Below are 18,037 nucleotides of genomic sequence, written 5' to 3' on the forward strand. Positions count from 1 at the left end.
CTGATGCCCAAAGGGGGGAGCTGTGTACAGGGTTCGGATACCCAGAGAGGGGGGGAGCTGTATGATGGGCTCTGATGCCCAGAGAGGGGGGGGGAGCTGTGAGCAGGGCTCTGATGTCCAGAGAGGGGGAGCTGTGTGCAGGGCTCTGATGCCCAGAGAGAGGGGGATCTGTGTGCAGGGTTCTTATGCCCAGAGAGAGGGGGAGCTGTATGCAGGGTTCTGATGCCCAGAGAGGGGGAGAGGTGGCAAGAGTTGGCAGAAGGTGGCAATAACTGAGAGGGGTGGCAGAAGGTCACAGATGCTCTCAGAGAGTTTTAGGAAATTACAGGGGGTTTAGTGTGTAACACAAGGTTACAGGGGGTGGTGAGATGTGATAGGGGTGGCAGAGGTAGTAGGAGTTTACAAGAGGTGACGGGGCAGCAGGAGGTGACAGGGGTGGCATGACCTTTACAATGTGCACAAAGTGAGCTCAGCAGCAGCAGCCTGAGCACGGCACACAGGACACTTCCCTGCACTGAATAGCCACATTCACCTTCCCAGCACCAGCCTGGCTTTTATTTCACTGCTCATGGAAAGGGGCTTGGCTGGGGGCCCGAGTTGCACAGGATTTGCCAGACACTGAGTTAAGTTGTAGAAAGCTTCTCCTGCTGTGCATGTGTGAGGGGGGGTACTGTAGCTGTGGTAGCTGTGGGGAGGGGGGATGCTCCTCTGAGACCTTCATTCAGGACTGATTGACCCTTTCCATGCCTTATGGTCTGTGAGCCACAGATCACATTTACCCGGAAAGAGGTTGGGCTGGGGGAGAAGAGCCACTTCTAGATGTTTTTCAGCACTTCCCAGCATGGAAACACCACTGGTCCCAGCTCCACTTTGTGATTTATTGTGGCCGTCTCTTTGCACCTCACAATAAGATGGGAATCAGTTTGTCAGCTACATTACAGTGCGCAGAACTGGTCGGGTGAGGAGCGCTCAGCGGTTTGTGTGGGGCCACAACAGCAGCGTCTATGGCTGGCACATACAGCTCTACCTTACAGACCCTGGAGGACCTTACTTTAGACTCCGGCTATGGGGCAGAAAATTCCTACAGGTCCCTCAGCCTCTCCTCATCCAAATCCAACTCTCAGCCACTGGTATTGGCACGAGGGAGCTGGTGTTATCACTCAGGGTCCCTGAACAGTAGGCACAGCAGCTGGGACACCATGAATACTGAGGACCCTGAGCTGGCAGATATGCTGTCCAGGTGCCACCGGCTGCCTGAGCTGGAGGAGTTTCCCTGGACGGATGAGGACATAGGAGGGCTCCTCAGGGCAGGTAGAGGGGATGTGAGCCGCGGAGAGTTCACTAAGGATGCGTTCCGCGCATTGTCCCTTCTGCTGCGGAGACCTCTGATCAGAATTTGCAGAGAAGCCCAGCGCCTCAGTGTGGCACATGCCAGGTGCACTCGCTACGAGGTCCAGAGTGCCGTGAAGCTAATCCTAAGCTGGGCTTTGTCACAAAGCTGTACCGTGGCCACTGTCAGAGCCCTGTCCTGCCACAGTATGAACGCGGGGGACAGGCTCCGCAGGGGAAAGTCAGCTCGCTGTGGCCTGATGCTCTCTGTGGGCAGATTCTTCAGGTGGATGGTGGATACAAGAATCTCAGTGCGGATACACGAGTATGCAGCCATCTGCTTGGCATCTTGCATGGAGAACCTGGTGCATGAGATTAAAAAACGAGTCGTGGCAAGCCAGGGACCCGATGTGGCTGAAATCTCGCTGGAAATATTAGAGATGGCAATTAACAATGATGTAGAACTTTGGGGAATCCTCCAACCTTATGAGCACCTTATCTGTGGCAAGAACGCCAATGGTAAGTTCCCTGAGCACTGTATTGATTGGGGAGTCATTGGCCTACATCATCTACATGCACTAATTTTCTAGAGAATTATCTATCAGTAATACAGCCTTAAGATCCCACTTTATTATTTTAAGGAATTATGATTTCAAGTTGGAGGGTAACAGCTTTGATGTAATTTTTGTGTAAGGCAGGAGTTGCATGGAAAAAGACTTCTAGTAGGGGAGGTAAGGAATACAGGAATGTCTGGGGTACACAAACAGTTATACCTCAGTAGGTAATATGAACAGATACCTAGTAGGGGAGGTAAGGAATACAGGAATGTCAGGGGTACACATACAGTTATACTTCAGTGGGTAATATGGGCAGATACCCAGTAGAGGAGGTAAGGAATACAGGAATGTTTGGGGTACACATACAGTTATACTTCAGTAGGTAATATGGGCAGACACCCAGGAGGGGAGGTAAGGAATACAGGAATGTCTGAGGTACACATACAGTTATACTTCAGTATGTAATAGGGGCAGATGCCCAGTAGGGGAGGTAAGGAATACAGTAATGTCTGGGGTACACATACAGTTATACTTCAGTAGGTAATAGGGGCAGATACCCAGTAGGGGAGGTAAGAAATACAGGAATGTTTGGGGTACATATACAGTTATACTTCAGTAGGTAATATGGGCAGACACCCAGTAGGGGAGGTAAGGAATACAGGAATGTCTGGGGTACACATACAGTTATACTTCAGTAGGTAATATGAACAGATACCCAGTAGGGATGTAAGGAATATAGGAATGTCTGGGGTACACATATAGTTATACTTCAGCAGGTAATATGGGCAGATAACCAGTAGGGATGTAAGGAATACAGGAATGTCTGGGGTACACATACAGGTGTACTTCAGTAGGTAATATGGGCAGATAACCAGTAGGGGAGGTAAGGAATACAGGAATGTCTGGGGTACACATACAGTTATACTTCAGTAGGTAATATGGGCAGATAACCAGTAGGGGAGGTAAGGAATACAGGAATGTCTGGGGTACACACACAGTTATACTTCAGTAGGTAACATGGGCAGATAACCAGTAGGGGAGGTAAGGAATACAGGAATGTCTGGGGTACACATACAGTTATACTTCAGTAGGTAATATGGGCAGATACCCAGTAGGGGAGGTAAGGAATACAGAAATGTCTGGGGTACACATACAGTTATACTTCAGTAGGTAATATGGGCAGGCACTCAGTAGAGATGTAAGGAATACAGAAATGTCTGGGGTACACATACAGTTATACTTCAGTAGGTAATATGGGCAGGCACTCAGTAGAGATGTAAGGAATACAGAAATGTCTGGGGTACACATACAGTTATACTTCAGTAGGTAATATGGGCAGGCACTCAGTAGAGATGTAAGGAATACAGGAATGTCTGGGGTACACATACAGTTATACTTCAGTAGGTAATATGAACAGATACCCAGTAGGGGAGGTAAGGAATACAGGGATTTTTGGGGTTCACATACAGTTATACTTCAGTAGGTAATATGGGCAGATACCCAGTAGGGAGGTAAGGAATACAGGAATGTGTGGGGTAGACATACAGTTATACTTCAGTAGGTAATATGGGCAGACACCCACTAGAGATGTAAGGAATACAGAAATGTCTGGGGTATACATACAATTATATTTTAGTAGGTAATATGGGCAGGCACTCAGTAGGGAGGTAAGGAATACAGGAATGTCTGGGGTACACATACAGTTATACTTCAGTAGGTAATATGGGCAGACAGCCAGTAGGGAGGTAAGGAATACAGGAATGTCTGGGGTACACATACAGTTATACTTCAGTAGGTAATATGGGCAGATACCCACTAGGGAGGTAAGGAATACAGGTATGTTTGGGGTACACATACAGTTATACTTCAGTAGGTAATATGGGCAGATACCCAGTAGGGAGGTAAGGAATATAGGAATGTCTGGGGTACACATACAGTTATACTTCAGTAGGTAATATGGGCAGATACCCAGTAGGGGAGGTAAGGAATACAGGTATGTTTGGGGTACACATGCAGTTATACTTCAGTAGGTAATATGGGCAGATACCCAGTAGGGAGGTAAGGAATATAGGAATGTCTGGGGTACACATACAGTTATACTTCAGTAGGTAATATGGGCAGGCACTCAGTAGAGATGTAAGGAATACAGGAATGTCTGGGGTACACATACAGTTATACTTCAGTAGGTAATATGGGCAGGCATTCAGTAGAGATGTAAGGAATACAGGAATGTCTGGGGTACACATACAGTTATACTTCAGTAGGTAATATGAACAGATACCCAGTAGGGAGGTAAGGAATACAGGAATGTCTGGGTTACACATACAGTTATACTTCAGTAGGTAATATGAACAGATACCCAGTAGGGGAGGTAAGGAATACAGGAATTTTTTTGGGGTACACATACAGTTATACTTCAGTAGGTAATATGGGCAGATACCCAGTAGGGAGGTAAGGAATACAGGAATGTGTGGGGTAGACATACAGTTATACTTCAGTAGGTAATATGGGCAGACACCCAGGAGAGATGTAAGGAATACAGAAATGTCTGGGGTGCACATACAGTTATACTTCAGTAGGTAATATGGGCAGACACCCTGTAGGGGAGGTAAGAAATACAGGAATGTGTGGGGTACACATACAGTTGTACTTCAGTAGGTAATATGGGCAGACTCCCAGGAGAGATGTAAGGAATACAGAAATGTCTGGGGTGCACATACAGTTATACTTCAGTAGGTAATATGGGCAGACACCCTGTAGGGGAGGTAAGGAATACAGGAATGTCTGGGGTACACATACAGTTATACTTCAGTAGGTAATATGGGCAGACACCCAGTAGGGAGGTAAGGAATACAGGAATGTCTGGAGTACACATACAGTTATACTTCAGTAGGTAATATGGGCAGATACCCACTAGGGAGGTAAGGAATACAGGTATGTTTGGGGTACACATACAGTTATACTTCAGTAGGTAATATGGGCAGATACCCAGTAGGGAGGTAAGGAATATCGGAATGTCTGGGGTACACATACAGTTATACTTCAGTAGGTAATACGGGCAGATACCCAGTAGGGGAGGTAAGGAATACAGGAATGTGTGGGGTACACATACAGTTATACTTCAGTAGGTAATATGGGCAGACTCCCAGGAGAGATGTAAGGAATACAGAAATGTCTGGGTACACATACAGTTATACTTCAGTAGGTAATACGGGCAGATACCCAGTAGGGGAGGTAAGGAATACAGGAATGTGTGGGGTACACATACAGTTATACTTCAGTAGGTAATATGGGCAGACTCCCAGGAGAGATGTAAGGAATACAGAAATGTCTGGGTACACATACAGTTATACTTCAGTAGGTAATATGGGCAGACACCCTGTAGGGGAGGTAAGGAATACAGGAATGCTTGGGGTTCACATACAGTTATATTTTAGTAGGTAATATGGGGAGGCTGGATGAGCCTGAGAGGGTTTAAGCTGACACCAAGAGCTGTATTTCTGTTCTACTGTGCAGAGTTACTGATAGAGCCTCCATTAACTAATGCACCAGAATTATATTATATGACTTCGGGTGACTTGTTACTCTGGAGCTTGGTGTATCTTAGCGAATACCTACATTTATAAGGCACAGCCATGACCCAGTTAGGTGCCTCACATTCTGCTTTAGTGTCTGACTTGTAGCCAGAGTCTCAGCACAGCACCAGGATCAGCTAGTTGGCAGTCTGTAGTTCTGTGTAACCTGAGATGTGACTTGTGTAAATGCCTCTGTGCCCACAAGTCACCAACATACAATGCAAATAGTGTGCCCCTCATAACACATGGTACCTGTGTATTACTAGTGATGCCCAGCTGGCTTCAGAACCTGCTGCTGTGGGTGAGACAATGTGCCAGCACCTTATATAGAGCTTGTTAGGAGTCTGTGTGCATATGCCAGTTTGGTTCTTGAGGGTGAACTAGACCTGTGCCTAGGGGAGCACATTATAAAGGGTAGTTCTATGGAATGATGCCTTACCACTCCAGTGCTCTCCAGATCATTTATTCATTTTACAACAAAATCAATGAGTATTAGTTGTTAGGCATATTAACCCTCTGTATGCTCCTGGCCTCTGGTTGTGAGAAATATCTAAGGGTTTTAGAGTAGCAGAATTCTCAGTGCCTAGGGCAGCATTAAACTAAATACATCACTGCTGATGGCAAACTCTCTTGTCATTTCTTGTCCTCTCACAGCCAGGACCGCACAGTGCATAGCATATGGCAAGTTCAGCCGTTGCTCCCCTGACAGTTATACGCATATATTTACTTTGTTAGAGGGACGTCTGCAAGTCACTCACACATCAGACACCTGCTTATATACGTCTGCCTCAGTAAAAGTGCCAGACTGTGTCCCTTTTGTTTCTGTAATGTGACATTGGCATTGTATAACATGTGCTGAAGTTGCTGCAGGATCGGAGTCAGCCTCTGGGTTGTGTCTGTGATTAGAGGTAACATTATTGGGAATATAGCTGCACCACATTTGTCATTAGGCAAAGTAAGCAGTTGCCTATAGGCAGCTTTTCCTAGTTGTGCATGTGTGTGTATAGTGCATGTGTTTATTGTATGTGTGTTTAGTGCATATGTGCATATTTAGGGCCCGTTTTTCGCACCAATCCTCGCGGCTGCCCTGGTAGAATTATCATTAAAAGGTGCAGTCCCTGCGAGTAGCAAGATGTCTCCTATATAAAGTAATGGAGCTCGCTGAAAAGGGACACTTTGCTCCATAAAGCTAAGTTAGCAGGGAGCGGGGGTACTTTCAAAATCCTGCAGCCAATATAAAAAAATCACATTGTGCTACATTCTGTGTATAGCCTCTTACAATCGCCTATATTTCGTATGCATGTGTTTTTCTTTTAGGTTTATAAATATTTTGAGTGTTTTGAGCAAACCTCACTATCTTTTAATTTGCAAGAAAAAACAGATCTGTAGTGCAAAGATCTTTACAGAATTACGCTGGGATTAGAGAAACAATTTCATACACACCCAAGGAACGCCCATGTTCAGACCATTTCACAAAAAAAACAATTACGCTTTGTATTTTGTACTTATAAGTACGAATTTCTAAGTGATTTTTGCACATCCAGTCTACTTAAATTACGATTTACACTGTACATATTTATGATTTATTTCTGTGTAATTTATATAGGAATTTTAAATTGTTTAAAAAAAAAAAAGATTTTTGGTAAAGAATTTTGTTATGATTTTTTATGTACCTTAAAGGGACACTGAACCCAATTTTTTTCTTTTGTGATTCAGATAGAACATGACATTTTAAGCAACTTTCTAATTTACTCCTATTATCAAATTTTCTTCATTCTCTTGCTATCTTTATTTGAAATGCAAGAATGTAAGTTTAGATGCCGGCCCATTTTTGGTGAACAACCTGGGTTGTTCTTGCTGATTGATGGATAAATTCATCCACCAATAAAAAAGTGCTGTCCAGAGTACTGAACCAAAAAAAAAAAGCTTAGATGCATTCTTATTCAAATAAAGATAGCAAGAGAACGAAGAAAAATTGATAATAGGAGTAAATTAGAAAGTTGCTTAAAATTGCATGCTCTATCTGAATCACGAAAGATAAAATTTGGTTTCAGTGTCCCTTTAACAATACATTTTTCCTGTTTATTTTTAAGGGAATGGTTCAATTATTTGTTTTGTAAGATTTTTAAAATACAAATTTCATTGTGCACTTTGTAATGTATGCATCTCCTTCCCATATGAAAATGCAGTATCCACGCCCCATAGCGAGACAGTGGTTTAAGATCATTCCACCACCAGAGAAATAGAATCACTGAATGTTTTTTTATTAGAAAGTAACTTTTTGTATTGCTACAAATAAAACAGAAGTGTTATATTATAAATTTAAAATTGTTGAACATTTTGATCTTAGATTTAGATTACAAAAGGTCTGCACACACAATAAATGTTTATATATGCACAGTATATATTAGTAATTAAAGGAACAGTAAACGTACAAAATAATGTTATATACTTCTGCACATAGTGTAGAATTATATAACATCATCTTAGCGATAACTTCATAAATTACAAGCATTGACAATTTTTTTCAGTCTAAAGTTGGACTCCGCTCCAGGATCTACTGGGCGAATCTTGGATTTTTAAAGTGCTATTCGCAGGCGTGCTGGCAAGTCACAGCACACCCGATCGCGCTATTAGACTAAATGTAGCTCGTTCCCACTCTGGTCTGGTAGCGGGAGCGAGCTACATTCAGTCCAATGGCGCAATCTGGCATGCTGTAACTAGCCAGCACGCCCGTGAATAGCACTTTGAAAATCCAAGAACCACTCAGTAGATCCTGGAGCGGAGCCCAACTTTAGACTGAAAAAAACTGTCAATGCTAGCAATTCATGAAGTTACCGCTAAGATAATGTTATATAATTCTGCACTATGTGCAGAATTATATAAGATTATTCTGTACGTTTACTGTCCCTTTAAGTGCTTTATTACAAAAGGTCTGTGCACACAATACATGTTTATATATACACAGTATGTATCAGTAATCAAGTGCCGCATTACAAAAGATCTACACACACAATAAATATGTATATATGCACAGTATATATCAGTAATTAAAGGGACACTGAACCCAAATTTTTTCTTTCTTGATTCAGATAGAGCATGCAATTTTAAGCAACTTTCTATTTCACTCCTGTTATCAACGTTTCTTCATTCTTTTGGTATCTTTATTTTAAAAATAAGGCATCTAAGCTTTTTTTGTTGTTCAGAACTCTGGACAGCACTTTTTTTCTTGGTGGATGAATTTATCCACCAATCAGCAAGAACAACCCAGGTTGTTCACCAAAAATGGGCCGGTATCTAGACTTAGATTCTTGCATTTCAAATAAAGATACCAAGAGAATGAAGAAAATTTGATAATAGGAGTAAATTAGAAAGTTGCTTAAAATTTCATGCTCTATCTGAATCACGAAAGAAAAAATTGGGTTCAGTGTCCCTTTAAGTGCTGCATTAGAAAAGGTCTTGCAAACACAATAAATTTTTATATACGCACAGTATATATCAGTAATTAAGTGCTGCATTACAAAAGGTCTGCACACACAACAAATGTTTATATATGCACAGTATATATCAGTAATTGTCACATTACAAAAGGTCTGTGCACACAATAAATGTTTATATGTGCACAGTATATATAAGGGACAGTTCATCCCAAAACTTTCTCCCCTTTAAATTATTCCCAATGATCCTTTTTACCTGCTAGAGTGTATTAAATTGGTTGCAAGTGGCTCCTTTACTCCTATTTCAGCACTTGAAATAGCTGATTTAGCTTGTGGTTTCCCAACCTATACTGAAAGTTTTGATACTGGAGTATATGCTATTGGCAAGCCTAAGTAAACACAGTCAGCAGAAGAAGTTACACTCTCAGTGGGATGCAGGATAGTTAAATAATAAAATAATAATTTCCCATTGTTCTCTCTATGTATTGAGCTTTGGTGTTCCAGACAATTATAAGATAAGGAAGCAAGTCTGTTTACACAAACCTATAACATAATGAGATCTGATAATACCTTATGTTCAACCCCTTGTAATAGGCTGAGTTTCAAATCACAAAACCAGCTACTTCATATACACAAATAAACCCGAAAATGCAATTTCTCAAATATGTTATACTCTGCAGGTGGTAGTCATTTAAAATACATTAATGGAAAAACAATTTTACAGTGTACTGTCAATTTTAGTGTCACATTACAAAAGGTCTGTGCACACAATAAATGTTTATATATGCACAGTATATATCAGTAATTCTCACATTACAAAAGGTCTGTGCACACAATAAATGTTTATATATGCACAGTATATATCAGTAATTCTCACATTACAAAAGGTCTGCACACACAACAAATGTTTATATATGCACAGTATATATCAGTAATTGTCACATTACAAAAGGTCTGTGCACACAATAAATGTTTATATATGCACAGTATATATCAGTAATTGTCACATTACAAAAGGTCTGCACACACAACAAATGTTTATATATGCACAGTATATATCAGTAATTGTCACATTACAAAAGGTCTGCACACACAACAAATGTTTATATATGCACAGTATATATCAGTAATTGTCACATTACAAAAGGTCTGTGCACACAATAAATGTTTATATATGCACAGTATATATCAGTAATTGTCACATTACAAAAGGTCTGTGCACACAATAAATGTTTATATATGCACAGTATATATCAGTAATTGTCACATTACAAAAGGTCTGTGCACACAATAAATGTTTATATATGCACAGTATATATCAGTAATTGTCACATTACAAAAGGTCTGCACACACAACAAATGTTTATATATGCACAGTATATATCAGTAATTGTCACATTACAAAAGGTCTGTGCACACAATAAATGTTTATATATGCACAGTATATATCAGTAATTGTCACATTACAAAAGGTCTGTGCACACAATAAATGTTTATATATGCACAGTATATATCAGTAATTGTCACATTACAAAAGGTCTGTGCACACAATAAATGTTTATATATGCACAGTATATATCAGTAATTGTCACATTACAAAAGGTCTGTGCACACAATAAATGTTTATATATGCACAGTATATATCAGTAATTCTCACATTACAAAAGGTCTGCACACACAACAAATGTTTATATATGCACAGTATATATCAGTAATTGTCACATTACAAAAGGTCTGTGCACACAATAAATGTTTATATGTGCACAGTATATATCATTATTTAACTGTCACATTACAAAAGGTCTGTGCACACAATAAATGTTAATACATGCACAGTATATATCAGTAATTGTCACATTACATGAAGCAGTAGATTTTGTTTATATGAAGCTGTAGACTTTCTACATGAAATGGTAGATTTTTTATATGAAACAGTAGATTTATATGAAAGGCAGGTAGAGGGGATGTGAGCCGCAGAGATTTCTCTAAGGATGCATTCCGCGCACTCTCCCTTCTGCTGCGGAGACCTCTGACCAGAATTTGCAAAGAAGCACAGCCCCTAAGTGCGGCAAATGCCAGGTGCACTATCTAGAGTCACTACAAGGTCCAGAGTGCCATGAAGCTAATCCTAAACTGGGCTTTGTCACAAAGCTATACCCTGGCCACCGGAGGCGCTGATTTTACCGATATACTTCAGCACAAAAAGGGTGAGTTTAGCACCCGTGTTTTAGTAATTGATGACAGACACTAGACTTTATTTTTAGTCATGGTAAATCACTTTAAGTTGTTTGCAATTGCTGCTCTAGGTGAATAATGAAAGTTTCCCATTTTCCTGTTGAATCATTTTTTAAGTGAAGCTGTTTCAAACATTTTCCTAATACAAACAGCGGCTGCTCTTGTTGCTAAAGGATGGGAAATTCATTAAAAACGCACATAAAGAACATACAATGTTTCTCCATGGAAATTGCAACTGATGGCATTGTGGGCCGGTGTTGCCAAAGCTGATCATTTAAGACTGATATTGCTGAGTGAGACATAATTGTACATAATTGGAATTAACAGGTCTCGGTTTTGAGAATTCTTGATGCATTGGGTGTCGGCGTGTGCTGGCCGTGTGCTAGATCACAACCCTGGTGCTGTTTTGCTGCGATTGCGCCAGTAAATAATGATAGCGCTGACAGTATCAGTAGCGGGAAATTCTGATGCTAATAAATGTATTGCAGCTGAGGCAAATAGCAGCAGTTCTGTAGGCGCCACGTAACAGGGGTTATGAGCATCAAACGTTTTCATCCACATTCTTACTGAGGGCTGAAATTAACAAAAAATAATTTGTTATTGTATCTAAAAGAAGGTGAGTTCAGAGTTAATGCGTTTCTTTTTTTAAATACGAGTCCACGGATTTCATCCTTACTTGTGGGATATTCACCTCCTGGCCAGCAGGAGGCGGCAAAGAGCACCACAGCAGAGCTGTATATATAGCTCCTCCCTTCCCTCCCACTCCAGTCATTCTCTTTGCCTGTGTTAGTGAGATAGGAGATGGCAAAGTGAGGTGTTAGTAAAGATTCTTCAATCAAGTGTTTATTATATTTAAAGTAGTACCAGTGGTGATACTTTGTTCTGTGGTGTAGCCTAGACCAGATCAGTCTCTTCAGTAGGGCATTTGGTGGCTTTAAAGCAATAGGAACTGGTGGGACATAATTCTCACTGCGCCTCCTATACTTTTTTGCTGCCCTAATTCAGATAGTCTAAGAGCTTTTAACTCAGGCTGATCTTAGTCCACAGGGCTATGAGAGGGAGAGGACCTCTGAAATCCTGCTGGACGGCCATGCTGTCGCACAGCATTCAAGGTAAGTGCTAACTTTATTTCTGGGGGAAGAAAACTCAGAATAAGTTGGAGCACTTTATTTTCTATACTAGACCTTATGTGATAATGGGCTCTTTATAGGGGCTGCAGAAATGTGTCTCCCAGTGTACTAGGGGTTACTTGGTCAGTATGTAAGGCACTGGGGCTAATTGTTGCTCTCCTTCTGGCAGTCCTCACTAATAGGTAACCAACGGGAAATTTAATATGAGCTATAATGCTCGAGCTCAGTGTGAGTATTCCCTTTTTATCATTTGAGTCAAGGGATTCGATGTACTGTTAGGCAGAAACTCAGTGTGAGGGTGTTTTTCTGTTACTTAACGAATCATGCAGTATGACGGCTCAGTTAGTTGTTTTCTCCCATATCAATGGCTGAAAGACCGGGAGATTACTATTGAAACGCCCACGGAGGGCGGAGCTTGTCTGGGTACTGTGTTGCAGATGCAAATGTACTGTGTGTTTTTACTTATTTGATGTGTTAAGCTTCATGGTGTTGTTTAATCTACATAAGAAGTGAGGTAGATTGCCCAGTTGTTTTTATCCCGGTGACTTAACAAAGATGGCGCCCGGGAGTTAAACTTTCACACGCCCACGAGGGGCGGAGTTTGTTTGACACCAGTTTAGTTATGCTTTCCTGCCTGAGCTTCCGGTTATCGGTCATCGGAAGGATCATCTGCACACTTTTTTTTCTTTTTTTTTTCTTCTTCATGTTTCCGGTTATCGGAATGGAATTGCTGTCAGTGTTTGCGCTTCAATGAAAGCGTTTCAGCTGAGTCATAACTTTGTATATATGGATTGTCTGAGGGTTTACATTTTTCTGCCTCTTGTTTTTCCTAGGCAACCTAATTTAAGTAAAGAAGTTGCTCTTTAAAGGCTTGTCTCCTTTATGTTATTGCAACTGCTAATCTCTTCTCTTGTTCATCTATTCATAGGGGGGTTGAGAAATTTTTCCCTCAAGTGTTTAAATTTTTTTGTGGCCTATACATGCACAGAAGCACACAAAAGTTAATGTTACTTTAAATTTTAAAGAGACAGTAACGTTTTGTGGTGTGTCAATTTTTTATTGTAAATTCTCCTTCTAAGACTTTTGCTGTTCAGGAGTCCGTTGACATTGGTCAATCCATGCCAAAGACTTGGTAAAGGGATTTTTCTGCCCCACATGCAGTGCTCTGTGGTTCCTTACAAAGGGAATTGTTGCTCTAGTCATTGCTTCTTTATTGTACATAGCGATGTCTGTTAACAGCAAGATTATCATACTAATTGGATTGTTTATGCACACAGAAATAAGAAGTTGCTTAAAAAATTTAAAGTGACATTAACGTTTTATTTTTATTAAAAAATTACACTCTTTTTTCTGAACCTTCTCCTTTTTAGGCGTTTGCTATTTAGGAGTATGTTGCCAATGGTCACTTTATGACATAAACCTATAGTCTCTACAAAATGTTAGGGCCTACATGCAGTGTCCTGCGCTTCCTCTCATACTCCGTCTGGGGTTTTTTCCAACGTGGAAGCTATCATTACTAAAGGAATTATTTTTCAACATTAGCACTATACCGGTGTAATCTATCCTAGTGTGGCCAGTGAGTTATAAGGAATGGAAAAGGACCACATTCCCTATATTTAAAGGGAGGTTTCCCATAACCGACTCAGCTAAGGAGGCTGGGTAAACATTACCTAGGGTGATCGGAGTAGTTTTTCAGCTTGGCTAAGAGAACTACTATATCCTTAGAGCAGGGCTCGACAAACCCAGGAGCCTGGGAGCCACTGGCTCCTAGAATTTTACCCCTGGCTCCTAAATTTTTGGGGTATTCTCCATATATCTATATACAAATCCAACTGTCTGGCTCCTAAAAATATGCCTGGCTCCTTAATATTCTTACTGGCTCCTAATTTTTGAACATATTTGTCAAGCACTGCCTTAGAGAATATTTAGATTTTTTCTAAGGTCCTATGAATGTAAATTGGAAAAGGGATGTACACCAGGGCTTACAATGGTATCTAGCTGTGTATTTTCCTGCTGTAGTTGGTGCAATGACATATTGGGTTGATGCGTTGTCTGATGCTATTAAGTCAGAAACTCCCCTGGACAAAATCCAGGATAGGATAAAGGACTTTCAATTTGTCTTCTTCCTTTATTTCAAATTCTTGCTGTAAGGTTATCAACATGAAAGTGTAGTTTTCAGTTTTCTCTGTCCTAGCTCTTTGAGCCTTATGGTTAGAGCCTTGATATTCAGATGTATGCTCTATTTCAAAGAAATTTAACGATCCATTACAAGAGGGCCTTGTTGGATCCTGGCTTGATGGAATTAAATTTCATAAGGATCCAATTAGCCTGCTGTTGAATCAAGGACAGCATGAAGACCATGTCCCAGATACAGGATCGGATTTAGGTAGCGGGCAGACTTTCTGTTTTCATTCATCCAGTCTCTTCGGAGGCGTGGGTTAGATCCCACCGTTGCCAGAATCATCTTTAATTCGAGTTGTTCAGAATCAATGGACAATGAAAACAAAGATTTAAAAAAAAAGAAGGGCGTTTTTACGACACCTTTCTTCCTTGAGTGTCGTTTGTCCTGTTCCAATTCAGGAACAGGGGCAGGTTTTTTATTCAAATCTGTTTGTAGTTCCCAAAAAGGAGGGAACCTTCAGAACTATCTCAAGAGTATAAACAAGTTTCTCAGGGTCCCATCTTTCAAGATGGAGACCATTCGTAGCATTTCTTCCATTGATCCAGGAGGGTCAATTTATGTCAACAGTGGATTTAAAGGATGCGTACCTTCATGTTCCTATCCACAGAGATCACCACAAGTTCCTGAGGTTTTCCTTTCTGGACAAACATTATCAGTTTGTGGCTCTCCCTTTCGGTTTGGCAACAGCGCCCAGAATTTTCATAAGGGGTCTGGGGTCTTTATTGGAGGTTCTAAGACCGTGGGGCATAGCAGTGGCGCCTTATCTGGACGATATACTGATCCAGGTGTTTTCAACTGGCAAGGTCCCATACCGACATTGTGCTTTCCTTCCTAAGGACCCACGGGTGGAAGGTAAACCTGGGAAGGGAGAAAGTTTCTAGCCATGCCTCTGGGAAAGGGCAGGAAGGGCTTACAAACAAGAAAACACACCTACAGAAAAAAGAAGAGACTTGTCTCACCCGCTCCAGATTCACTTCAGGATCAGGTACCCTGCACTTATGTAGTTCACATTGTATGTTCTGATCCCTGTGATTGGAATACACATAAACTTCACTTCTCACACATAAAGTTTTATCATGGCTGACATAAAAGCAAATATAATAACGTGGAATGTGGGAGGGGTTACCTCCCCCATCAAAAGAAAATGTATACTAAAACTTCTTAAGAACAAGGGGACAGATATTGCAGAGACACACCTTACTCCAGACGAGCATGCTAAGTTAAAACAAAGTTGGGTTCAGGAAGTAGTCAGCTCCTCTTTTCCGGGGAGTCGAGCCAGAGGAGTAGCAATTTTGTTTAAAAAAGGACTAGCCTACAAAATAACATATAGAGACATAGATGCAGAGGGCAGTTATGTAATACTACACGTAGACCTAGGGGATGTATCCATTGCATTGGTGGGAGTTTATGGCCCAATAGGTAAAAAGGATCCATTCTGGACAAAGCTGCAGACACACTTACTAAAATCCATACACTTACCCTTGATAATCAGTGGCGATTTTAATATTGCACCATATGTCCCGCTAGATAGGTTCAGAAACCCAGACTATACTTCGACCAATGTAACGGTCAATGCTAATTCTAATAGGGAAACAAGAATACTCAAGAAATTTCAGAAGGGGCTAGGCCTAGTAGATATTTGGCGCTTGCGCAACCCAGAAGTCAGAGACTTCACGTGTATCTCTCCCTCTAAACATACTCTATCCTGAATAGATTATTTTCTAGTTACTAAAGCCATGGCCACTTGTATTACAGAAGTAAAAAATGACATAGTTACTCTATCAGATCACGCCCCAGTTAAATTAACTGTCAACATCAGAAAAGACCTGCCAAAAGAGAATAGATGGACTTTCCCCAACTATCTATCTAAAGACCCTAATTTATTGAACTACCTCATTGGTGAGTGGAATGCATATCGCACTATCAATGTGCAGCACTTATCGAACCCCTTGCTGTTCTGGGAAACAGCAAAGGCAGTTCTAAGAGGTGCGATTTCTAATCATGCTGCAGGTATCAGGAAAAGACACAGGGCGCGTGAAGAGCTCTTGCTCAAACAGCTGATGAATGCACAAAACAGATACCTCAGGACTCCTAACATGGAGACCAAAAACGCATTTAAACAACTCAAAGCAACTAGAGATAACCTACTATTACAAAGCACGTTAAATTCCACTACCAAATTACAGGCCAGGTTTTATAGGTTCAGAAACAAGACCAGTCGATCGCTAGCACTTCTGACTAAACTGACCCAACCGCCGAATGTTATACAGGCCATTAGGAAAGCAGACAAAATCCATACACGCACTGATGAGATACAAAATATTTTTACAGAATATTACACGTCGTTATACAGCCCGCAAGAAATAGAACATACCAAGGTCCATACATTTTTAGAGACACTACAGGGAGTGCAGAATTATTAGGCAAATGAGTATTTTGACCACATCATCCTCTTTATGCATGTTGTCTTACTCCAAGCTGTATAGGCTTGAAAGCCTACTACCAATTAAGCATATTAGGTGATGTGCATCTCTGTAATGAGAAGGGGTGTGGTCTAATGACATCAACACCCTATATCAGGTGTGCATAATTATTAGGCAACTTCCTTTCTTTTGGCAAAATGGGTCAAAAGAAGGACTTGACAGGCTAAGAAAAGTCAAAAATAGTGAGATATCTTGCAGAGGGATGCAGCACTCTTAAAATTGCAAAGCTTCTGAAGCGTGATCATCGAACAATCAAGCGTTTCATTCAAAATAGTCAACAGGGTCGCAAGAAGCGTGTGGAAAAAACCAAGGCCCAAAATAACTGCCCATGAACTGAGAAAAGTCAAGCGTGCAGCTGCCAAGATGCCACTTGCCACCAGTTTGGCCATATTTCAGAGCTGCAACATCACTGGAGTGCCCAAAAGCACAAGGTGTGCAATACTCAGAGGCATGGCCAAGGTAAGAAAGGCTGAAAGACGACCACCACTGAACAAGACACACAAGCTGAAACGTCAAGACTGGGCCAAGAAATATCTCAAGACTGATTTTTCTAAGGTTTTATGGACTGATAAAATGAGAGTGAGTCTTGATGGGCCAGATGGATGGGCCCGTGGCTGGATTGGTAAAGGGCAGAGAGCTCCAGTCCGACTCAGACGCCAGCAAGGTGGAGGTGGAGTATTGGTTTGGGCTGGTATCATCAAAGATGAGCTTGTGGGGCCTTTTCGGGTTGAGGATGGAGTCAAGCTCAACTCCCAGTCCTACTGCCAGTTTCTGGAAGACACCTTCTTCAAGCAGTGGTACAGGAAGAAGTCTGCATCCTTCAAGAAAAACATGATTTTCATGCAGGACAATGCTCCATCACACGCGTCCAAGTACTCCACAGCGTGGCTGGCAAGAAAGGGTATAAAAGAAGAAAATCTAATGACATGGCCTCCTTGTTCACCTGATCTGAACCCCATTGAGAACCTGTGGTCCATCATCAAATGTGAGATTTACAAGGAGGGAAAACAGTACACCTCTCTTAACAGTGTCTGGGAGGCTGTGGTTGCTGCTGCACGCAATGTTGATGGTGAACAGATCAAAACACTGACAGAATCCATGGATGGCAG

The 18,037-nt window shown here is 41.3% G+C and overlaps 1 protein-coding gene across 1 annotated transcript in view; it reads left to right on the forward strand.

The window, feature by feature from the left end:
• The first annotated feature begins 645 nt into the window (after positions 1-645).
• The window catches only part of ABTB2 (ankyrin repeat and BTB domain containing 2), a 222,824-nt gene continuing 205,432 nt past the window's right edge, over positions 646-18,037 (forward strand). The window contains exon 1 of the mRNA XM_053720534.1: positions 646-1,848. Coding sequence (XP_053576509.1) covers positions 1,005-1,848 — 844 coding nt within the window. The 5' untranslated portion in view covers positions 646-1,004. The remainder of the gene's footprint in view (positions 1,849-18,037) is intronic.

Source organism: Bombina bombina, chromosome 7 (genome assembly GCF_027579735.1).
Source record: "Bombina bombina isolate aBomBom1 chromosome 7, aBomBom1.pri, whole genome shotgun sequence".
NCBI classification, from domain to species: domain Eukaryota; kingdom Metazoa; phylum Chordata; class Amphibia; order Anura; family Bombinatoridae; genus Bombina; species Bombina bombina.